The sequence below is a fragment of the Crinia signifera genome, chromosome 1 (assembly GCF_055691185.1).
Source record: "Crinia signifera chromosome 1, ASM5569118v1, whole genome shotgun sequence".
Lineage (NCBI taxonomy): Eukaryota > Metazoa > Chordata > Amphibia > Anura > Myobatrachidae > Crinia > Crinia signifera.
The window spans coordinates 367,251,537-367,277,899 of NC_139217.1; the positions used below are offsets into that span (position 1 = coordinate 367,251,537).

General features: G+C 42.9%; 1 protein-coding gene across 2 annotated transcripts in view; it reads right to left on the bottom strand.

The window, feature by feature from the left end:
* Positions 1-316: 316 nt before the first annotated feature.
* The window catches only part of GLT1D1 (glycosyltransferase 1 domain containing 1), a 116,805-nt gene continuing 90,758 nt past the window's right edge, over positions 317-26,363 (bottom strand). Inside the window, exons 12-13 of one of the 2 annotated variants that reach the window (XR_014444700.1) lie at positions 3,565-3,646; positions 784-919 (exon numbers count right to left, since the gene is read on the bottom strand). Coding sequence is in view for 1 of the 2 variants with exons in the window: in XM_083150553.1 (XP_083006679.1) it covers positions 767-919 (153 nt within the window). In the remaining variant the exon portion in view is untranslated. Of the gene's footprint in view, positions 920-3,564; positions 3,647-26,363 lie in introns of both variants that reach the window. The other variant, XM_083150553.1, reaches the window with a different exon arrangement.

A 26,363-nucleotide genomic window follows, 5' to 3' on the forward strand; every position in this document is an offset into this window, starting at 1 on the left:
GACTTGATCTGGGTGGACCAGAGTTGGCAGGAGTGGAGCCAGGCGGTTGGCCATGCAATGCATTTTTAATACATTTTAAAAAACAAAAATAAACGCATACAAACCATTTGCATGTGTAACACAAAAGTACCCTATGCATTTAAGCAAAATGCATATTAAAACAGGTTTATATTATAAATGTATCAAGGTGCATTTACAATGTGCTCATATTTAAAGGAATATAATTTCTCAGCTACTTTAGCTGACATTAGAACAAAAAGCATTCAGAAATATGTTGTAACATGATTAAATGTGCAGAAAACACACGTGTACTATCTCATTTTATAAAATGACTTTATTTGTATTAGAAATGCATCTGAAACAAAATCATTTGAAAGCCAGTATGTACATACAGTATACAAGGTTTAGTATTTTATAGCTGGTTTACACAAAAAAAATATATCTTTACCACAAAGCTCATTGTAAAAGTTATGAACACAGAAAATAAATTAGGAACATATGCAGTAAAATAAATGCATCAAGGCTGAAAAGTCAAAAGAAATGTATAAAATAAAAAATGAGCCATGCAAACACAAATGCAACAACAATGGAAAGATAATCCCTTTAAAAACATACTCTGCAAAACAAGTTTTAAAACATTCCTTTCTTTAAATTCCCAACATAAAAAAAAGACATTAAAAAATTCACAATATGAAAATGTAGTAAATGAAGGGCTTCTAAAATAATGATGAACTTTAATGGTGGTAATTTCCTTCCACTTTACAGTCTATTCATTTGTCAGATTTTGTACAAGATATTGATAGGTTTCCCGTTCAAGCTTCCATGAATGGTAGGTGCGAACATATTGTTTTGCATTATAAATAATTTTCCTTTTCAGATCAGGTTCACTTATCAATCTTTTGGACAGCTGGACAAACTCCTAAAAGAAAACACAGTAAATCAATATGAAAATAACAATTATTCAGGGAGTCACATGATCTGCAAGGATTATAGAACACTGTCAGAGATGCTGTTTGAGTAGTGCTCAGAATTCGAGCAGAGGCTTCACTGAGCATTATTTTTTACCTATGTATTTATTTGTAAGTTATTTACAGTAGTTCCCTGCCACATGTACAGTATATACACACATATGCTATGGTTTTCTGTCAATCCAACTCCGAACAGAATCAAGTGAAATAATTAGATCCACTTGTGGATCTTTTAAAACGTGTCAGTCAGTAATGACTGCTGGGTGAAAACGTGAACTGGGTGAGGTCCTGAGGACAGAGTTTGGGAACCACTCAGCTAGAACATTCAAACCACACAGTTAGGGTCTTGGTGGGAATCAAACCAAAGATGAGAGAATTAGTTTTGTTGTGATGCTACGAGACTTCCATGAAAGGGATATATGTTATAAAGTACATTGTTGCTTTATTACTATTTAGAAAATTTGGGTGAAATTGTATAAGACATTGGATTGTACATTAAATCTATCCATGTGTGAGCACCTTTAGACAAGTTTTTAAACCATTTGAAGCATTACTGAAGATGTGTGAAAAATGAACACAATGAACTCCGGGCCTGATATAGAGGTGAACAGTGGCGGCTCCTGTTTCATGGCAGGAGGGGGCTGCCATTGGCCACGATGCAGGCACCCCCCATCTGCCGCCACCACTCCTCCTGGTCCCTGCCACAGACACTGCATTCCTGGGTAACTATACTATGATGACAGGCGCCAGGATAAACCTCTGCACTTCGCATGCGGCCAGCTTCTATGGGCTGCTTCGGCAACAGCCCATAGAAGGGAAATCATGGAGGTCCCGCTGCCTGTATAACAAAGATGACAGGCACCGTGACCAGCGCATGCACAGTACCGATGTAGATAGTGCGTATGTGCAATCCCTGGATTTTATGGGCTGCCGCTCAGCAGCCAATAGAGAAGTATCCCTGAAGAAGGGAACACCCTCCAATGGGATTGCCTTGGTGACTGTCAGGTTGGACTTCCAATAGGAAGTCACAGTAAAGCCAGTGCAGTCCCACAAACTGCTTTTGGCTTCACTACAGTGGCGGATTTTACCTATGGGAAAAACCACCAATGGAGGGGAATGTATTTAACCATTGGGTGCAAGTGCCCAATGTTTAAAATCTGCATGCAACAAGATATACTGTGAATAAGTCCCAATGGTTTCGACCCACAAATGAAGACCGGACTATCTATGCAAGTTGATAGCTGGTAGCCACCCATGGGTGGAATCCTCATGGAGGAAAGTTTCCGTCAACCGGTATTTAGGTGAGTCACTCTGCTTTTGTACTTGTTCTGATCTTTAAAAAGGAGTAAAATCTGAAAGGCCAACAACTTCCCTTGTGCCGTTTTTGAAAAGCTCCCACGAGTGTCACCATTCCATCAGACTGTTGCACCCTGGCAAGCTGTCTTTTAGTTATACATAGTGACGGTCTTCTGTCACCTATGTTGGACTGCTTGCGGTTTGGCAAGTATTCCTGACTTGTGCATCTGTTCCCAATTGTATAGCAAAATGTATGTATAAACTCGAACACCTAAAGCCTCTTTAAAGAAAGACATTGAGTTTTTATTGCATGACATTAAGCTCTTGGGAGTATTACCAAGAAAAAACATCCCACATGGGAACGTTCCCACAATTGGCATCACTCACATTTGTTTTTTAAATTCAATTAAAAATGTTGTGTAAAAAAGATTGAATTTCTTATATAAAAGGTAAATATTACAGGTCATTATGATAAATAATATTGTCTGCTTGGCAATTTTCACACCTATTTCGACAAATTTACTTGCCAACCAAAGGGTTAACCAGCAGGGTTGCCCCAAGAAAATCTAACTTTCAATCTCTCTAAACAACAACGATCAGATATGGAGATTCATGTATTAAATAAGGGCATCTCATTTATACCCACATAGAAATTGAATAAGTTTGATTGGAAGGTGTATAGACTTAATAGAAATTTTAAATGTTGTACTTTCTTTAATAAAAATCATTCCTTCTTGGCTACTAGATCTCCCTCCAAATATGTCTTTAGAAAAAAGTCTGGATTTGACCCACCATCCAAGAATTTTCCCATGCAAAGCTTCATCAAAGCAATGTATGTACAGGTTTGTGACTCGAAGGAACAAATTGAAACCAAATCATTCTCCAACCTCTCCAGGGAGGAATGGGCAACATTGAACGATTCAAAATCATAGGATGACATCATGATTCTCCCAGCAGGCAAGGTAGGGGGGATCATTACCTGGGACCTCGAGAATTATAAAATAAAGAAGTGTATTTATAAATCATGGATCCAAACACCTATGATAGACTAATGACCATACAGTAATTTATAAAAATGAGCTGTATTCACTTTTTGAGATGGCAGTTATAGAGGGAATTATTACTCCATAAATTCAAGACTATTTGACAGATTTTCACACAAAAAAAAATTCACAAAAATCCATCCCATCCACCAGTACAGCCAATAATAATCAGCCCAAAACTTTCTGTATAGTCCTACCTCCGAGTTTTTGGACTACTTTTTGCAACCTTGCATACAGAGATACATACATCTACATACCTGCAAGACATGGTAGTTTGCTAAACAAATTGGAGGACTTCAATCTTATTGCTTCAAAGATTTGGCTGATTTAATTGGACATCTGTAGTTAATATAGAAGAATACAATTGGATAGAGATTTGAAAAATCTGAAAAATTCTTAATTGTTGTTGTGAGAGACTATGTGGTGAGAATGGACATTTCTACTAAGTTAAACCCTAACACCCAAAGTAAACTTGAGGGGGGTACAAATGTATGGGTTATACCACGTGCAATGCAATGATCAATGGTAAATGTTTCTACCATCCTCATTAAGGACATATCTGATCAAATGCCCCTACAGATTATGTTTCATCGGCAGAACTATCAGGGAGCGCATTGCCCTATATCGATCATATTCGGGCAGCTTTAAGCAATAAAAACAATGATCAGCGTGTGACAAAGCATTTTGCCCAGGCCTTGTGAGCCTTAGATATACCATCATAGACCATGTTCCTAAATATTGGGGCAAAAAGCCGACAAAGGAAATAGATTGCAACAACAAGAGGCACAGTAGATCTTTAAATTAGAGACTATTAAACCCAAGGGACTTTATGACTATATATCTTTTAAGATGTTACTATAATACTGTTTTGATATACACCGTTAGATTGGACCATTGCACCAGTTAGAAATCTATATTTATTGTTTATGTGCTTGGTTGTTTATTGTTTTAGCTCTCTCCCAAAGCAGCTACAAGCGGGGTTATTGCTTGGCAACCATCAACACTTCCCGGGCAGTGCTCTGCCGGAGGGCTGTCATCACGGACCTGCAGGACATTATCCATACCCGGAAGTAAATGAGAGCCGGAAAGCCAGCCATTGGGACGGCCACATGGAGCTCCTGTCTACTGGTATTTAGGTGAGTCGCTCTGCTTTTGTGGGTGGGGGTGGTTACAGCAAATACTGTTAATGAATTGAAATCAAAATTGGATACACAGTTTGGGCCACAAAGGGAATCCTATAGATATGACTTACTCAAGTCAGTAGTTACAAGTTAGATAGGTTGACCTCGATGGACTAATGTCTTTTTTCAGCCTTAAGTACTATGTTCTGGTTTTGAAAAAGGAGGAAACATCGATATGTTCCCATGTGCCTATGCCATTTTTGTGAAGCACATGTGAGTGCCACTATTCTGTCAGACTACACATCCCCACTGAGTGTTGCACCCAGGAAAGCTGTATACAAACACACACTCATATACAAGACACACCTAGGACTGAGAGCAGACTTGTAGTCTGGAGGGAACTGCTGTCACTCAGCATATACATATATGCAGAGCGCTCTCTAGTAGCAGACCCAGTCATCTTTGTATCTAAAATGAAAACCATGAGGGGGGCTTCTAGATACTCAGAACCCTCCTCTAATGTCTGATGTTGCAGCCAATGTCCACCCGATGATGCAAGTGTTTGCGCACCACAGCATATTAGAGCTATATCCAGTAGGTGTCCCAGTAGATTAATTATCATAAACTCTCAGTAGTAACTGCGACAAAAGTCCAAGTTGCAACAAAAACATTTTTAAACAATCAATTACCTTTTTAATTATGGTTGTTAAGGAGGACAACAATGTTTTTGTGCCTGTACATGTGTAAAGACAGTATGTATTCTTATTTCTTCAAAGTAACAAAAGGCTAATTGCTTCTTCTCAAAGTCTATTCCACTTTCAATACATGTTTATCGAAATATTCTAAGGTCACCTACTCAATCCAGGCTTTCATATGAAACAGAGAGCTGTTTACTTTGAGAATCAATGGAAACAGCAAGGACATCTTTGTAAAGAATGGTACTTTAAAGGAAGAACAGTTGATTTAGAATATAAAACAGCTATAAAAAAAACCTGTGAACAGGAAGCACTACAAGCACCATAAATGCTAGAAATCTAAACAGATTGGTGCGTGGTAGTGTGTATTGTTGTCCAAAGTAAGCATTGTGTTAAAGAGAGCAGTTAAAAAAAAGGCGGGAGGTTGACCCCAACAATCTTTCCTGCTGACTTTACTATCCTTCGCAGCCTCCGTCTGTCACTCTCATTGGCGGCTCCATACCAGACTGTGATCAATGAGTTTAGGACTGACTCTACGATGGCAGTGTAGAAGATAAGTAGCAGCTCCTGGGGGATTTTGAATTTCCTGAGTTGAGATCTTCTCTTACCTATATTTTAGTTCCTGAGTCCTGTATACACACATCTCTGCAGTCTGCACTGACTCAGTCACGCTCTGCAGGAGAGGGCCCAGCCAAGCAGTGATGGAGCAAGGGTGACCTGTACTGTACTACGTCCAAAGTCCCTACAAAGATGCCCAAATATTCAGAGGAATTCTGGACTTACACTGGCATTGGGGATGCGTTGGGGACAGACGAGCATCCCACCAGCATCCTAATTAATACATAAATTCAAACAGTCTGCACAGTCTCCTCCTGGAGAAAAGTTGAGCGCACAGGGTCAGCAGTGATGCGCCTCCAGACGGCTGAGATCTAGTAAGAACGGCATCCCAGAAGTCGTGTTCCATGTAACTGTGAAGCCGGGCCAGGCACGTATGGCGAAGGAAGGATTTCTCCCCGACACCAACACAGGGTAAGCAGTAAGCGAGCAGGATGCTAATCTTTGCTGTCAACATTAACGCTGACAAACTTTTAATTCACCCTTTAAAACTCAGTCTCTACGTGCAATCCCTGAGGAAGCAGGGATTCACTGACAACTGAATTCTTTCCAGCAATATCCCGCCATCACCACGATCCCCATCCCCTTTCTTCCTCATCCCACTGCCCACTTGAGACCAGTGCGGTCACCTGGCAGGAACATAGGTCCTAGGTTAAGGGACCTATGGCTGACATGGGTCCCTAAAAGACATCCCCTCACTCCTTAAGGGTCCTGTTAGAGTGATACTGCATAGGTCCACCTGCTGATTTGATATCCAGGACTTACCGACTTGCTGTTAGAAAACTGGAGAATAATAAATACATATACTCTCCTACACACTGCGTATTTTTGAGATAACTAACAGTACAATTGTAACACATTATTGATACAACTAAAGACACTAATTAACATAGAAGGTGAGAGCTTGGTTTACTGCATTCATCCTGATTAACAAAATGGCTAGGAAGGGTGAACCAGGGCTTCCTGGAAGTTCACATCTATGGAGCGAGCAATGGCACAGGTTTTACATGTATATGTCTAAGGGGAATGCTGAAGGTGCGTCTCATTACACTAGTTAAAACATACAGGGTCTGCTCACAAAAGCACAGATGCTGCAATGATCAGCCTGCAGCTCCACTCCCCTACCAGCACCACTGTCAAGGTTTGGGTGCACCTGCTGTGCAATACTGAGCTTACCAACAAGAGCGGAGGGTTGCTCACTGTCACCTCCCCGCAGTCTGGCAATGGTGCCCTGGCTGCAGAGGAAGCCAGAAACCCCTGCAAGGACAGGCATTGGAGGGGACTGCACCTGCAGGTGCTTGCTGCTTCCCTTCCCAGTATCACAAACTAGTAGTCTGCTCGGAGAAAACCAAGATTCTCCTGTTTCATATGCTACCAGTCTCGAGTCTCAAGGACACATAGAACTAAACTATAATGGACCTGTTTCTTCAGACCCACCATGGGTTCTGACACTTGCCATTAGCCTTGTGGTGGCCTCAGAAACTTGGGGTTCACATCTTCTGGTAGCTTAATGTCTCCCCTTCAATATGAACCTAGTTCTGAGACGATTTGACCACCATAACCGGAAAATTAAGCTTTAAGCTCATTTTAATTTATCCATAGGGTTAAGCTGTAGAAATTGTATAGCACCGTGCCTTGACACCGGCGCTGCTAACAGTTTAACATATGCTGCACCATAGAGATGTTGCTGCGTTTAACAGTTTTTCCTATTTGAGTACTAAGTAGCACTTTGCGTACTAAGCAGCACGGACAGCTTTTATTGTACTGTGCTGTAATGGTTACAGCTATAAGTGATATTGGTACTTATTTCCTAGCACGGCGCCCGTCTCATTGATTGTATGCCTTAAGTGTAAGGTACTTAAGGCATACAATCAACGCGATGGACCCGACGTGATCAACGTGATTTTCCCATAGAGAATAATGTTAAATTATTTTCCAAGTCAAAATCGGGTTGATCGCGGCCCATTATAATGGGCCGCAATGCGATCAACGCAATTTTACATAGGGGGCAATGGGAAATGGGCCAATATGGCCAATTTCTCATTGAGTATGGTTATAAAGTATGGTTAATGCCCCCCATTGTTAACGCCACCCCACTATTGACGTCAACCCGAAGCGTGGCGAGCGCAGCGAGCCCGCGAGGGGCGGTGTTGGTGTTGGTGAATGGTGTTCAGCAAGTGAAATCTATGCTGGAAGACCATGAACAAACATCAACTGAAGACATCTATGGTAATAGCTTGCCATAGCATTGCAAAGGAGGAAACCAAGCATTTGGTGATGTCCATTGGTTCCAGTCTTCAGACAGCCATTGCCTGCTAAGGATTATTGACAAAGTATTAAGAATTAACTTATTAGTTAAGACGACATTTGAGTGCCTGAAATTAGGGGTCTGTGTATAAAAAAGGTTGCAACTGCTAAACATTTCATACAATATTTTTGTTCCACCCCTTGAGCTAACGCTGAAAGTCTGCCCTTTAATTGCATCTCTATTATTTCATTCCGAATCCATTATTGTGGACATAGACAACATAACAAAAATATATGTGGACCCAACTGTAGTAACTTATAGGTCCTGAAGTTCCAGCTGTGGTCACGGAGCAGGCGGTGTGGCTAACCCTTGGTCTTTAATGACGTCCTTCAGACCACATCTAGAATATGGAGTATAATTCTGGGCACCACACTGGAAAAGTACAAAGAAAAGCAACAAAGCTAATAAAAGGGTTGGAGAAATTAAGCTAAGAAGCAGATTGGACAAATTGGGGATGTTTACGCTGGAAAAGAGACGTTTAAGGTGAGACATGTAAAAATATATCAGGGGCTAATATAAGGAACTATCAGTCACCCTTTTTGCTTTCATGAAGGACTTTAGGACATGTGGACAGGGAATTTAGACTAGAGAAAATAAATGTTGTTACTGTCAGGGCTGTTAAATTGTGGAACGCTCTTTCTGAATAGGTGGAGTCGGCAGACACATTATATATTTAAAATAAGGTTGGACAGACATCTATTATAATAACATCCAGGGGTACAAGCAATAATCATGATCTATCTAGAATTCAATTAGATTATACAATTTATATAAATGGATCATACACTAACAAAAGGTTAAACCCGATGGACGCACATCTTTTTTCAGCCTTAACTACTATGTTACTATATTTCATTTTAAATTAGACTAACAGTATGCGATCCCGGGATACTTTAAATTAGTTTGCAGTCTGTCAGGATACCGCATAAGCGTCTCCACTAATGTTGTGATTCCAGCACCTGTTTTGCCACAGCTGGTCAGGGATTTAGACTGCTAGCATCCCAATTGGCGGCATTGTGACCGCATCCCCTTTGATACAGAGGGTGACCTCTCCCGTCACCTCTGTATCTCCCTAATTACCCACTGCCTCTACCTAGCTTTCTCCCATCCCATCACCTTGTGCATTCTCTGATCACCTGTTGCCATTCTCCTGTCCCTGTCATCTTCGTCACCCATTGCCTCCTTAATACCCTCTGCCACACACTTTGTAACCCTCTGCCTCGCCCTAGTCACTCTGCCTCTCCTTTTTCCCAACTGGCATTCCTATCACCTGATGACTGTATTTAGTTATCCTCTGCCATCCACCTGTCTAATTCTGCAGTCTCCTGTCACCCTCTGCCATTCTCAGCACCCACTGCCTCCCCCCTGTCACCCAACACCTCTTCATAGTTCATCCTCTGCCTACTCTTGCCACTTTATGCATCTACCTAGTCATTTGCTGTCTCTAGTCATCCTGTCAGTCTGCCATCCTCATCACCCAATGCCTCTCCTAAATCATCTACATCAACCTGCCAACCACTGCATATCCCTGCTAGACACTTCCACCTTCTGCTCACCTTATCCCCCCTTTATCTCCCTCTCAAACGCATCCCCCTACCACCCACTGCATTGCCATCACCTTCTGCCACGCACTGACTCTCCCAGAGCCTACACAACAGGCATAAAAATGTAACATATGCATGAATATATAGTATTAAACACATACATAGCATGCACTCTGAAAGAAGCTGGTCGCTGCAATTGTTTAAGAAACTAAGTAATAACATTTCAGTAACTTCAATTTTGATTGGTTCCTCTGTAATGCTATTGTGCAGTCTGCTGATCATGCATGTGGCGGCCATTCTGCTGTAACTTGAGAGCAAAATAGTTTGAGCAACCTGCCAACAGACAGACAGACTGACAGTTTGGAAAGTGTTATTAAGAAATATTTACATACAGGTACGTGTACTGCTATACTGTAGTTATAGTTGCACCAAATCGCCTCTTGGCAGTTCCTTGCAATTAATTTGCATGGCCTTTCACCAAAGGATATGATTTACAGCTGCAATTACATAGATGAGCGATTATTTGCAACTGCACAAGCATGTAAAAATACGGAAATCTCCAATTTCATGTAATGCACAATAGTGCTGTTGCAAGCAATTCAGATGGTATCAGAAGTGTGATGGGTAAGCAATGAACCTACAGGGTGACATGTATTGAGATGCGAAAATGTGATTTTTGCGATTTTTAGGCAGAAAACGTCCGAAATCGCACTTTTCCCCCCGAATGCGTATATTTAATGAGATGGGAAAAACTTTAAAACCCGCGTTTTTTGCCGTGAAATCGCACATTCTGAAAGTGAGATTTTTAGTCCCGCTGGAACTCGCATCCAGAGGTTTTCCCATTGAAAAATAACCAATTTGCATATTCAGAAAAATGTGTCTAAAAATTGCCACACATGCAGACCAGGTTCTGACAGGCGAATTGGCCAGAACCCTTCACAGATCATTGAGATCTGTGCATTGTCCTGTGTAAAAAAAAATGTGTAAAAGTTTTTTTTTTTTTTTTAAATGGCGTGGGTCCCCCCTCCTTAGCATAACCAGCCTCGGGCTCATTGAGCCGGACATGGTACAAAAAATACGGGGAACAAAAAGCATAGGGGTCCCCCGTATTTCTGAAACCAGCCCCGGACTCTTGGACCGGTCCTGGTTCCAAAAACACGGGGGACGAAACATCTGGGGGTCCCCCGTATTTTGAAACCAGCACCGGGCTCCAACAGCCAACGGTGTCATTCCACAGCCGGGGGACTTTTTTTACATAAGGTCCTCCAGCCAAAATATGAGCACCGTGGCTGGTCAGCCTTGTACGGGGTACCTGGAAGAGTGTGGACCCCCCAATAAAGGGGTCCCCACCCCCAGGTTTCACCCATCCAGGGCTGAAGCCCGGGGCTGTCACCGGTGTCCCAGGGCATTGGACGCTGGCCTGATAGGGTTAAGTCAGACATTCCTAACATTGCTTTATACAGGTGAACTACAAATGCCAGCAGGCCTCACCCGCATGTTGGGACTTGGAGAACCACAAGCGCCAGCATGCAGGGCATTAACGGGTGGGCCCGCTGGGACTTGTAGTCCACCTGTAAAAAGAATGTTTAAATAAAAGACATACAGTACACACAGAAAAGTATAACTTTATTACACACACAAACACACACCTCACTTTTACACCAACATATTTACCAATCCAGGGTCCAGTGCTGGTCTCTCTGCGGCAGAGCCAGCTCACCCCGCACTGACAGCCGGGTGAGACGGCTTTCTCCAGTGCAGATAACAGCCTCTGTAGCACTGTCCCAATGCTACAGAGGCTGCTAGCATGGTTGGCCGATGCATCACCATGGAGACGCATAGCTCAGCCCTGATTGGCTGCATGAAGCGATGCAGGGACATTTTCTAAGAGATCACTTATAAAATGCCCTCAAATCGCCCTGTGTGTAGGCCCCTTAAGTAATAAAAATAAAAAGCACAGTTTGTGCCAAAACTGACTGCAATTTGGGCTTACACCAAACATTGCCTTCACCTCAGTATTCTGGCTGCCACAATCCATTTCTGTGCATAACAATTTTCAGTCATAATTGGGAGAGTTAAAGACAACATGCACAACATTTTCTTACACATTCATGGTTCACTTGTTAGAGGCTCTCGTCATATCTCAGTATTCTGCCTTCAGGGACAGGTAACTATTTCCTGAGCCATTACTGTGCACAAATAAGTTTGGCCTGGATAGTAGAGAAGTTACGTGACTTACAACTGACATATTCCAGTCTGAACCAGAGGAGGGTGCTAGTGCAGCACTTACATATTTTGTTTGCAACTGGAAAATGTTAAAACCCTTCATACAGGATACTGTAAACGTGTGCAGTCATTTAGCACATGTAATATTTTCATCTAGATGACATACAGTAAAAGTCTGATAGACTGAAAGTAGCACAGACATTAGGTAGGCAGGCATATACAGTGACTAGGTGTATATGTAATAAAATAATTAAGAAGCATTTCTCTCAATGATCAGGCGGATTCCAACATGCAATATGTGGGAAACCCTACAGTATCAAAAGATTGTGCAGAAGGAGTGCACATCCATCTACAAATACACAGCACTTATGGTGCCCATACACTGTGCGTTTGGGCTTCCGATGCGCACATCACAGAGAGGGTGGGAATGGGATTAAAAATAGGCCCTGGCATATAAAGTATGCAGGCCCACCATGGCGACAAAAGTAAAGGATGTAGCTGTGCGCGTGCCGAAAAGGGGGTGTGGCCACTCAACAGGGGGCGTGTCCTTGAGTGTAGTGTACCACACCATATTAAACTTCTACACATTATGCAACAAAATACTAGACCCCATTATACTTGCCCCTTACACATGATGCCAAATGGAATGAGCCAAAATTCAAATAATGCCACACGGATTGAGCCAAAATTCACATAATGCCACACGGATTGAGCCAAAATTCACATAAAACACGGATTGAGCCAAAATTCACATAATGCCACATGGATAGTGTCAAAATTCACATAATGCCACATAGATTGAGCCAAAATTCATATAATGCCACACGGATTGAGCCAAAATTCATAAAATACCATATGGATTGAGCCAAAATTCATCAACTGCCACATAGATTGAGCCTAAATTCACATAATGCCACATGGATTGAGCCAAAATTCACATAATACCACACAGATTAAGCCAAAATTCACAATATGCTTCATAAACGGGACATTGCCCGCCAAAGGCGCGCATTAAACATTTACATCATAATGTCCATTACACGTTAAGTTACACGCCATTATGTATTATGCCAAACACCATAATGCCTATTAAAAATTATGCTACATAAGTGCTGCTTATCTACATGCTCATTGCCAGAGGTTCCATGCTCGTTGCCATGTGGGATTACATGCTCATTGCCAAGGGGGAATTCATGTTTGCGGTAAATGGGGGACAGCCGCCGCCAGGCAGAAGTGATAGCCACTAACCGTGGCAGAGCCTCGCTGTATTCAGAGCACTGCAGGTCCTGGCTATTTGAAATAATACCCCTTTCACACCAGAAAATGCATTCCCAGGTTGGCCCCTTTTACACCAGCCTAGTCCCTGCATTTTCTGGTGTGAGATGGAGAGAAAACCACCCCTCCATCCCCCCTTTAACCAGTTATCTCATTTAACCGGTTATATCTTCGGAACCAACTTACCCATTTAAATGAGATAAGTATCATATTGAAGAACTTTTGAGTGGGCTTTGAATGATTTTGGTCCAGTGAAACTGGAACGTTTGGTGTCAAAGTATTCTGCCCTCAAATACATGAACAGCCATGAAATTACATTTCAAAAATAAAAAAATGGTTTACCCGCAATATCTCTGGAAACGATTGACCGATATGGACCAGCCTGGTATCATATTGAAGGCCCAGCGATTTGGAATTGAATGATATTCAATTCCAAACCACAAGCTTCTGTGATGCCAGAGGGAGAACTTGCAGCCATCAGAACCGGGTGGGGGTCGGAATTAACGGGTCCCATATTATCCTATTGGGAAAAACATTACAGCTTTGCCAGGCAATATCTCTGGTTCCCAGGGGGGCTAGAGACATGGAGCTGGGCTCGTTGGAAAGCCCTGGTCCTCAGCTACAAAATGAAATGACAGGAGGGGCACGTGCTCGGGTGCCCCCCCCCCCCCCTGAATCCGCCAATGGCACCATGTACGGGCACCATTACTCTTGTGTTACATCGGTTATCACATCACCATGCATTTAATATGTAATTTGGGGACACCAAGGGTGTAATTATTGCATGTTTCAGCCTATAAATGCACCACCACATATGACTTGCTCCTGGATGGTGCAATGGTAGTGGAATTAAAAGTGACCAATTGCACAACATCCAATGGTTAGTAAAAATAGTCTTTTTTTTTTTTTTAAACATCACAAAATGGATTTACCACCTTTAAATTCAGTTAAACACGTATTTCATCCCGCAGCTGGTCGGCAAATATGTAGCATGTGGCTTTCAATAGGTCACAGATATACTGGTCTATTTGTATTTCCTAACTTACTGACTGACATGGGACTGGCTGACCACAGTGTTGTCCCTTGTCAGCTGGACCTGTTGCTGTTTTATTTATTATTGTTAAGATGGATTTCAAACCATTACAGTATACTAGTTACAAATATTTATCATCCCTGGTGAAAGTCAGTGGGGTAAATTTATTAAGATGGGGGTTCTATGGAAGATCGGATGTTACCCATAGCAACCAATCAGATTCTATTATCTTCTAGAATCTGATTGGTTGCTATGGGCAGTTTTTCATCTTCAACAGAACTTCCATCTTAGTAATTTACCACAGTATGTTTTGTAAATCATTTTGGTTTTTTTTTTTCAATAGGGGCACAAGTATTTTGAATATAACATCATTATGGCTGGACCTGGTTGCCAGTGAATACTATGAGAATATAGATTCTAGATCAGGGGTGTCAAACTCAAATTCATCGGGGGCCGCATCAGCAGTTTGGTCACCCTCAAAGGGCCAGTTGTATCTGTAGGACTATGTGTCCACTCTTTATTATCATAAATTATTGTCACTGCATTCAATTATTACTGTTTTTTTGTAATAATGTAAGTAATAACTAGCAGGGAGATTGGCTGGGGCCTGGGACAGGGCACAGTGACGTGACGTCAGATCGCCCAGCAGGTGACCTGGGACTCTGGGTTCGCAGGACTCTCGCTAGAGTTCTGGACTGGTGGTGACAGTGGGACAGATAATGACCCTGGACACAGGCAGCCGCACTGCAGATTTGTGGGCTCAGGCTGCGGCTGTGTGCTGCTTGCCTGGCTCTCTGCCTGCCTGGCCACGGACTCTGGACTGGACAGACTGGTCTGGACAACAAGAGACAACACAACAGTGCCCACCCCACTGCCGAACTTACAGTAAATATACTGAACCAACTGATGCCACTGCTGCGCAGCGCGGCACCACAGGCAGGAGGTAGCTCACCACCGGGCCGGCGTCCAAGTCCGATAGGCAGCCGCAGCAGCATGCACGTCACGGTGTCACTGGCACTGCTGTCAGGTGGGCGTGTGTCACACATGGCAGCGCCATAGCCGCTGCCCGCAGGAGGAGCCGGGGAGGAGTCGGGCACGTCACACAGTGACACTAACAAGTCTGTGTCCACTGTCCTGCCTCCCTCCTCCTACCAGCGAGCGCCGCGGCGGAGTGACTGCGTCACTCGGCTTCCTCACGTTGTTAGGTATGTCTGTCAGTCTCGAGTCGTCATGTGAGTGTCACTGAATGTGATGTGACACTCACACTGTGATGGCTTCCCGCAGTAATGTAATCGGCGCCAGGCGGGGGTGGGTGGCGGCCGCTGCGCGGGCCACATGACTAGGTCTGGCGGGCCGGATTTGGCCCGCGGGCCTTGTGTTTGACACCCGTGTTCTAGATGGTTATACTGGTTTGACATTGCTTATCTCAGGGACACAGAATCTGAGGAGGTGGAATTTATATGGACTGCTGACATCCTGCAGGTCATAGCTTCCCTGAGTATTTATGGAAGCTTGTGCATAGCGAGGAAAAGACAGCACAATTAGGGAGGGTCCACAAGCGTTAAGTAGAGAGTGATAAACAACCAGCTCCTACCTGCCTTTTTACAGACTGGGTTTGTAATATGACAGTTAGGAGCTGATTGGCTGGTTGTTTATCGCTCTCCATTTCATCACTTTTTGAAGCTTAATGCATCTGGCCCATGGTCATGGAAGACCAGTAAGGAGCGGGAGGATGGGGGGGGGGGTGTCAACCCTTGGTACTTGTTTCTTATCACGGCCACAATCGCGGGCATCGTGTACCTTAAAGTTACGGTACACGATGCCTGCGATGGACCCGATTTCCTTTGAAATCAGGTCCATTTTGCCGGCAAAGGCAAAATCGCGGGCATCGCGTCGGTCGCGGCCATTAACATTGCGCCGATGCGATGCCTGCGATTTTGCCATAGGCTTCAATGTTAAAATATTTTTTAACATTGAAATCGGGAGCATGGCTTCGGTCTTGTGCCATTATAATGATTAAGTCCATCTCACATTGGAAACAATGTGAAATGGGCCAATATGACCCATTTCACATTGTATATGGCCCCGTCGTCCCCCTCAACGCCACCCCGAAGCGTGGCGAGCGCAGCAAGCCCACGAGGGGTGGCGGTGCGCGTCCTCCGACCTTTTCATACCCCTACTATCCACGTCGGCGTGGAGTTGAGAATATAAAGTGTTGCGAGAGCAGCGAGCCACCGAGCCCGAAGCGTGGCGAGCCCCGCGAGGGGACACGTATACCTGTGAAGTTATACGCGTCCCCTCGCGGGGCTCGCCACACTTTATATTCTCAACTCCACGCCGACGTGGATAGTAGGGGTATGAAAAGGTCGGAGGACGCACACCGCTGCGCTCGCCACGCTTCGGGTTGGCGTCAATCGTGGGGTGGCGTTGAGGGGGTAAAATTGGGGGTCTGGGGAATATTTTATATTGAAGGCAATGTAAAATAGGGTCCCAGGGACCCTATTCACATTTGATTCAATGTAAAAATCACGTTGATCGCGTCGGTCGCATCACATGCGATTTGGTCGCATGCGATGCGACAGACGCGATTTTTCCGACACGACCACCCCGATGCAAATCGGGGTGGCCGTGCTAGGAAACAAGTACCCAACCCTTTTTACTGTTCATGTACTAGTGGATCCACAAAAATACCCTCATCTTTACCAGTTGGTTTTTCTGAAGTATTTCATTAACTTCTTTTGAAACGGGACGGATTGGCACAAGTTAGTATAAAATTAATAATAGGTAATGCATAGTAGAATTTAAGTATGAACCATAATAACAGTGTTCGGCATCAGAAACCTACAGAGGCTCGTGCAACAGCTACAAACCACGGAGAAATTGAGCATACAACCTTCAGTCAGGTAACAGGCGCCACTCGAGTCCCCTCTGTCTCAGACAGTTGCGCCGTCCGCTGATCAGGGGGGTTTTCCTTCCTCTCTGCTCTGCCTCATTATTAGATCTACAGATCCTCCGTTGCCATTGTTATAGGAGGTAATCGCCGCTAATTCAATTAACTACAGTGGCGCCGGCCGCAATTGTCTTTTTCCCCTCTCTTGCCTTTCAATTCTATTTACACTCATTTTTCTAATTGAGGGCGCTCCCCGGAACTTTTGGAAACAGGTGGTGACAGCCCAAAGTGCTGGTAAACCCCTGGATTCATCTGCCTCTGATGATACATGATGGATTTCTCTGTTCATTATAGTTCTACAAGATTGAGAGTTAAATTGTGCTGCCTTCTGTAAATGTTTTTCATTTATCTGCACCAAAATTACCTACCAACCCCTGGGTGAACTGGGTGATCAGACTATAATTACACTGACACCCAGAACACTATATTAGTCTAGGACAGAGGGTACATCCTTTGTTTGTATATGTCTGTTGTCATAAACTGGTGGATTTACCAAGACTAGTCTATCTATCAAAGAACCTGCTGCCTACTGCTCCTAGCTATATTTATAATTTTCATTTCAAGGGAGGTCTGCTTTGTTCCCTCCCTCTCATCCACCACCTGATACTGAGTAAGATGGTGGACAGCAGAAGTAAGGGCACTGCGTTATATTCCCCCTTCTATTCTTGTTTTCTATCTTCTGCCCTGTCACTAATGGCTCTCTCATTTGCCAGCATTGAGGTGTCTTTCTTTCCTGCAATGCCCCAGAGGGTAACAAGGAAACACCCACTGATTTGGTAAACAGCAGAAGCATACTTTAGCTGACTCCCACTCAGTCTTGCTCTCTCATCAACAAGAAATACAGCCATACCACACTGGATCGCCTGAAACCATCTGAACTCAGAAGCTAAGCAGTGAAGGGCCGGATCAGTACCAGGAGACCCGTAGGGAATATCCGTGCTGTAATCAACCAGGAAAGCAGAAGCAACACAACTGAGAGGATAATGCTTGTCATGTTTTCTTCTTTTTTCTTTGCTCTTTTCCATTTTCCATATAATCTTGAGCCTATTCGTAAAGTGGGGAAATTGTACAAACGAGGTGTGTTCTGCGCCATTCTAACTGTCTTCTCCCACAGAAAGACGGATCTAATTTAAACTGTCTGAATATTTGTGACTAATTAATTAGTCTAGTAAGCATTTGTCACAGGAGAATCAGTTAAAACATTTTCGCTTTAATTAGACTAACAAAGAAGGATCTGAACCTATAAATTGTTTGTCCTCTTATTTCTTGCCTAGAGCACGCGTGGAACCTGATGATATATTACAATGTTATTTATATGTATTTAATGTTTAGTCATGTGTTTTTTTCATGCGTCCAACAATCTTTTATCTACCTAATAAAAGTTAAATCTTAATTCTTACAACTTTTCAACTATCATTTATTTCATAAGTGTGCCCCAAAAACCTTATAGCGTTCCCTGTAGTCACTCTTTGACTTTTTCTTCAGTATTTTATTAACTGAAATGGTACAGCAAAGCATTAAGTGAGTCTATAAGTTGACCATTTCCCATCCTATATCTGACCGAACCTATTTGAGAAAAAATGCCATTAGTTCCTAGGAAGGCTTAAAAGCATTCAAACTCTAAACAGTTTTATTGAGAATTCATCAAAATATGTACTGCCTAGCCTACCCAGACATATATCAACAACTGCAGACTATATATATATATATATATATATATATATATATATATGTATGTATATATATATATATATATATATATATATATATATATATATATATATATATATATATATATATATATATGTATATATATATATGTGCAACTTCTCAGAACTTTTGACCAGTAATAGCAATAATCTTTCCTGTGGTCAGTGATAAAGCCAGCATCTATGTTCTTCTGACCTAGCGTCGGAAACACAACAAATGATCAGACTGAAGTGACATAATATCTGACATTATTATACCTATAAAAGACTCAAGTTATTATACCTATTGTAAATGAATGCAGCCCAATGAAATCCTAAACTTGTGTGAACAAAAATGCCAAAGATATTAAAATGTTTCTATTTTTTCCTTTGGCAAGACCAGGTTTATTGGATTATTACCGTTGTACATAGAAATATCATATATATTATTTCTAGAAGGTGATTTTTGGTGACCATGCCCATTTCTCCCTTCATACTTAACCAAAATCGATAAATGAGGTACCATTTTAAAGAATACATTCTAGACTTCTCACAAATTGTTAATTTAGAACTGCACATTGTATTGCTTGCTAAAAATCAAAGTTAAACATAGACTTTTGGCCCTAGAGTCCTTTCCCTGGATGTGTCAATAGGGCACGGCTAAGATAATCAGTTTTGCTCGGCTAGTCGAAATCTTTACAAATGAACCGGTTATTTTTTCATCCTACTACAAACCACCAACCTCGCTATAAAATGAATTGTACTTTATATGCATGCAAAATTTTTGCATGGACCACCTAGTAATTTTTAAAATACAATGAAATTACCGGGCACCAAATCCTTGTTTTGTTACTTGGTTGCATCTTCGTTACTGTTATACAAATACTTTACATCCAGCCTCAATACACCATGCAGCATGAGATGCATGGCTAGAGTGAGCTGCCATGTACCATGCTACTCTGCTAATGTCAGGCTTCTTTTAGCTGAAAATGAGTAAAAAAGCAATTTGACTAGAATGTACAAGTAGGGAAGCCAATCCCGGGGCATTTTTTCAATCCCGGGATTGAAAAATGCTCAATCCCGGGATTCCTGGGATCCGCTTCCCTAATTTGAAAAAAAAAAACGCCCCGGCCACCCTGCACATTCACAGAACTTACATTTGCGGGTGCTGGGTGGGTGGGCGAGCGTGCAGATATTGCTGGGAGCCGGGTGGGCTGCAGGTATGTCCACTAGCCGGGTAGCTTGGCGGGTGGTCAGGTAGCTTGGCTGGTGGGCGGTCGGGTGTGCAATGTGTGCTGTGCTGATAAGCCGGGTTGCTGGGTGTGTGGGCGGCTGTGTGGCCTGCGCAGCGTGAGAGCTGACCTCATCACACATTTTGGGGGCCAAATCCCGGGATCCCGCCGATCCCGGGATTGGCCACCCTATGCACAAGTAACTGTGCTGATTACTTTGATATAGGACACACATAATGGCCTCTTATTCAGATCTGATCGCAGTACAAATTTGTTCTCAAAATGGGAAAAACCATGGCCCTTATTCTGATCGGTGCGGATATTCCCGCTTGCGTACGGCCCGCCGATGTTTATCGTCTGCGCATGTGCAGAGGTCACTCTGCGCATGTGCAGGCGATTTCGCCGCATGGATTCTTTATACGCCGCACAGGGGGCGTAGAGGGGCGTGAGGGGCTACTTATCCTCATTACCCTATGCATACGCCCCGCGTTTCATGGGCGTTCCCATGCAAACGCGGGGCGTATGCATGGTAATGAGGCCGTGACGCGTGGGTACAGGGCGGGCATCTGACATCGCCGGATGTCAGCTGCCCACCCCCATACAAGATTTCACACGGACAAGTGTCCGTGTGGTCTTGTGTTGCGGGACCTGGTGGAGCGTGCGGCCCTGCATTCGATGTTCGGCGACCATCGAATGCAGGGGCTGCTCCCACCATGGAGGAGGCGTATCCCCGTCCACATTCATGCGGACCGCCACATATCCGCATACGGACGGAGGTGGCGATCCGTATGGAAGGCGGGGATTCGCCAAGACGGACATCACCGCATATTTCTGATCGGGGCGCACCGATCAGAATAAGGGCCCATGTACACTGCAGGTGGGACAAATGTGCAGAGACAGTTAAATTTGAGTGGGGTGTGTTTAAACTGAAATCTAAATTGCAGTGTAACAATAAAGCAGCCAGTATTTACACTGCACAGAAGTAAAACAACTCACCCAAATGTAACTCTCTCTATACATGTTACATCTGCCCCACCTGCAGTACACATGGTTTTGCCCATTTTGAGAACAAATTTGTACTGCAATCAGATCTGAATAAGGGCCTTTGTGTGTTTGGGACTTCTCATTGTCTTTTGCTCCTTCTGAGGAATTTGCTGCACATTTATGGTAGTGAAATGCATCAGGAACATACAAACCCAGGTGTGCAGGAAATTCATAGATAATTTTATTTACAAGCCCTCCGAATGATAAATTGTACTGTATTTTGATACATTTGGACACAAAGTAAAACCGCCTATGAGAACATCTTTTAATGAAAGGGGTTTTACTCTGGAGAATGACAAAAACTATTACTTACTGCACTAAGCTAGGTAGTATTCATTAACAATTGTTTTACCTCCATAAAGAGGAATTTTTACAGTGGATATTAATTAATTAAGAGTGGGGTTTCTTATACAGTATGAGTGACCGTATTTGCTAACCCATTCACATCATATTACATATATATGTGCTCCTTAAATTTGTACAGTGTGATTTTGTCTATATTGATTTAGACATTAAATAAGTTTTATTTACATACTTCTGTGTTCATCTCTCGTCCATTGGTTTTCTTTTCGCGTATAACATTGTTCAACATTCAAAATAGATCATTTTTGAATAAAAAATAAACACTTACAATTAATTTAAACATTTAAACCAGACTCTGAATTGCAAAAAATATTTGGACTAAAAAAGCGTTCCGTAGCTTTGGAAAAAAAAAAGTTATGCGTTGACATGATGTATACACAATGTCTACAGAAGATCAGGGAGGAAAAACATGGTTCAACAATACACATAAAGGGCCTGATTCTGAGTCCAATGCATCTGTGGCCACAGCAGCCTGGTACAGTACCTTCCTTTTGCTGTTATTTCCACAGTCATCATCACTAACCTCTTGAGTGCCAACATCGGTGAAATGTGCACAATATCTGCTAAAAATGCCAGCGTCACTCACATTTGTTGTATAAATTCAGATTAAAAAATATAGTCTTAAAAAATATTTTATCTAAAAGGTAAACATTACAGGTCGTTATGATTAATACAAATGCTTGCTTGGCAATTTTCCCACGTATTTTGACTTTTTACTTGGCACTCAAATGGTTAAAAGTAGGGATTGTACCATGCTGAGCACAAAAGATCTGGTCAGAAATAGGCATCAAGTCTGCATCCAATTGCTACTACAAAGCATGTTAGTCAGCTTTGCCTATGGCAATGTGATGAGACAGATCAGTTCTGTTCCTCCACATGGGCGCTGCACAGTTACTACCCAGAAACGGCCATTTCAGTGAAAGCATTCTCTGGGAACTGCTGAAAGCTGTGTCTATGTGTGTATGCTTGGTTCCACGATTGATCAATCACTGTTTTTCTTTTCATAAAACATGCACAGTATGCAGAGATCTATCATATCGGCTGCATTTCAGCTTACGCCCAACTCAGAATCAATCCCAAAATATTAGCATTACAGTTTCACAGCAAACTGCTCATACTGTAATTGAAAACTAAATCTTTTTTTTGCAACAACAACTACCTATTTAAAATAGGTGGTAGTTGTTGCAAAAAAATAATAATAAAAAAAAGGGTACTTGTGGAGTATCACAGCTCCCATCGTATGGCATTGTATGCCTTATGTAGTGGCATACGATGCGATACGATTTTTACCGATTTTTGAGCATTTTTGCTCAAAAATCGTATGCGATCGCATCGGATGCCATACGATGCGATGCGATGGCAACCGATCTTGCACTGAAATGCATCAAAATGCATTGAAATGTGTATTAAAGTTGTGAAATGCCCCCAAATGCCATTTTTCATAGTGCACCACCCCCACTATCAACGTCAACCCGAAGCGTGGCGAGCGCAGCGAGCGCGCGAGGGGCGGCGGTACGCGTCCTACGACCTTTTCATACCCCCATTATCCACGTCAGCGTGGAGTTGAGAATAGAAAGTGTGGCGAGCGCAGCGAGCCACCGAGCCTGAAGCGTGGCGAGCCCCGCGAGGGGACGCGGGATACCTGTGAAGCCCGCGAGGGGACGCGTATAGCTGTGAAGGTATCCGCGACCGCTCGCCACGCTTCGGGCTCGCTGCGCTCGCCACACTTTCTATTCTCAACTCCACGCCGACGTGGATAGTGGGGGTATGAAAAGGTCGCCACGCTTCGGGTTGACGTTGATAGTGGGGGTGGTGCACTATGAAAAATGGCATTTAGGGGCATTTCACAACTTTAATACACATTTCAATGCATTTTGATGCATTTCAGTGCAAAATCGGGTCCGATCGCATCGCATGCGATTTGATCATATGCGATGCAATGCAATGCGATTTTTAGCATACGATCAGCATACGATGAAGGTCGTGGGAGCCGTGATACTCCACAAGTACCAAAAAAAGATTTAGGAGGGGCATCATTTTTCAAATATTTGTGTTACTAAATCCAATAATTGGTTTCACAACTGAATTTGTTCAGTTGTACATATAACCGACTATTACCACTTTCAGACCGGGTGAAGCAGTTCTACACAATTTTTTCAGTGTGAAAGGGTCAACCCAGGTCTTAAATCCCGGGTCGCTGATGCTGGAGTTTACCAGGGTTGGAAACGCGGGGTTTGCGACCCGGCAATTACCCTCATCCGCATAAGGAGGATCAAAAGGATTTGGTAACATTATACAATTCCAGTGTTGTTACCTACAGAAGCTTGGTAAACATCATCAGATAGTGTGTAACGATCCAATACTGTAAATCTGACTGTGCACCCATACCAATCCAATCTGACTGTTGCAGTTTGAAGCCATTTATTGGCTGATGCTGCTGCATACACACTATCCAATCATCAATCAATTATTGTCTGATCAAACTGGCTTAAGTCATATTTTTTTTTTTTTTAACTGACTAAAATGCTGAAATTATGCTTAAAAAAAGTCACATCACTAAGTGGATCAAGAGATTACATAATGAACAATAACACTTCTCTCTCTATAGTCAGCTTCTGAAAACTCATCTCTTCAGGCAAGCCTATCAAACAAAAATTTTATATTGAAATATTTTTTTTTTACGTACCACCGACATAACCCTCAGAGGTTCTCATGTGTTATATTAGCTTCCCTTCTGGACTTGCAACTTGGTGGTACTGTTATGCTTTTACTGGTGCCTGTCTCTATAAGAACCTTTAAATAAATAATTGCATCCCATACACTATGCAATTTGGGCCCTATTTCACCCAATTCTGGTGGATCGGCAGAGAAATTGGGTGAAATTGGCACAAATAGCATGTGTTTAAAGTCCGTTCTGATGGGCAGTCCTGTGCGCATCGGATCAGACCAAGAGATCATACGTGCTTCAGAAAATGATAAAATAATTTTATTATGGGCATCATCCCTACTTTTCACTTTTAGAAGCTTTAGAAAATTTAGTAGTAGTAGTAGTAGTAAAAATAGTGGATGTGTACATATTTATGATTACTTAACATACGTCAATATGTAGGACTACACATTTATATATATTCAGGTTAGGAGAATTTAAAACTAGAGCAAAATCCCTGAATGTTCAAAATGCACAAATCAAAATACACCAAACAGCCTGGTCCCAGGGACACAAGCTATAGTCTTCTTGGGTCATGGACAAAGGCAACATCTATCAGGCTTTTTAGGTTGCCCTGTCATGAGCCAGGGCAGAGATCCGCAAAGCAAAAAAATAAAGTGACCTGAATAGAGAAACATCGGTGTGGGTCAATGTAGTGGGTATGATTAGGATTGGGGTAATTATGGTCTATACGTATACGTAAAGGTAATGCAGGAGAAGGGTTAACTGAACTGGGAACACAAATGGGCTTTTTCACATGCTCTGATCAGGTTGCCGACAAAGACGGAGATTGCTAGTGCATTTATTATCTTATAGCCGACAGCACTATATGTAAAATGGGTGTATCTGGGTGGCCACCATGCGAATTGACATAACCAGTCCTTCTTGTGGAGGTGTAACTGGAGTGTTGTTTTTGTGTCCGTGGACCCAATTGTCCATCTGCAGCATTGAGACAGAGGTGGGACTTGTTTCAGCCGCATCTCTTGCACCTAACATAACCAGAAACTAATGATGATGGCTGCAGGAGTGGTCGCTACCACATACAGTCACATGGGATTTTACTATACAAAGGGTGGATGCTCGCAGTACAGTAGTAAGCAGACATCATAAAAAAAATCCACTCATTAATGGAGTTCCATCTATGTTGTCTTCTCCTATTTTCAGCCCCATATTGATGTCCATGCCATACTCTGCCTCTATCCCTCGATCTTTGACCCCTTGCCTATGCGCTAACACCTTCTTACAGGAAATATGAGTAAGCAGGCACAAAAGTGACATGGTTAGCCCCAGCGCCCATGGATCCACAGTCTGATCTAAAAGTCTGTACAGTACATCATATAGACAGGCCTTAGCCTTCTGCAATTATTACCTAGTATTTTTGAATCCAGAACACCAGAGTTTAGGAGGGTTGAGGAGAGTGGGAGGATATTAACATGGGAGGATCCAACGGCAGCAATGGCATCATGTGTTATAATATGAAATTGTTGCTATAGATGTAGTGTGATGTCATAGTTTGTAGTATGGTTATGGTATATTAGGTCTAGGTATCTAGGTCGACAGTCAAAAGGTCGACCACTATTGGTCTACAGCAGCGGTGGGGAACCTCCGACCCTTGGGCTGTAGACAGCCCCCGTAGCCGGACTGTGTGGCCTGCCCAACCGCCCCGGCAGCTTTGCAGGGAGTCAAGTACAGGGGAAATCTCGCGAGAGGTCGGTAGCTCTCGCGAGATGACTCTTAATCTGCAGCAGCCGGACACTGGGAGTGCTATTCAGCGGCAGCCGCCGGAGCGTGGGACGGCTGCCGCAGGACAATTTGTAAGTGGATTGTTTAATATTTCTTATATATGGCCCCTGAAGCACTTCCCCCATAAAAAACAGCCCTGGGCCCCAAAAAGGTTCCCCGCCCCTAATCTACAGTCAGAAGATCGCCATGGTCAAAAGGTCGACATACATTAGGTCAACATGGACAAAATGTCTACAAGCAAAAGGTCACCATAAGTTTATGCTTTTTGGGTCTGTGTCGACATGGACATTGTATAAGTGTACCTCTGCACTCGCCATGCTTCAGGCACGGTGCCTTGCTGTGCTCGGCACACTAATATAAACTAAATCTATAGAAAAAAGAATGTGTGTGCGTGGTGCGCAACCAAACAGCAGCTGACATGGGGTTTTCAGACCCCAATGGGTTAAAAATTAAGAAGAAAGGAGTGTCAGCGCTGGCTATGCCAATAATTGAATCAGGCGGTTCTCAAAAGA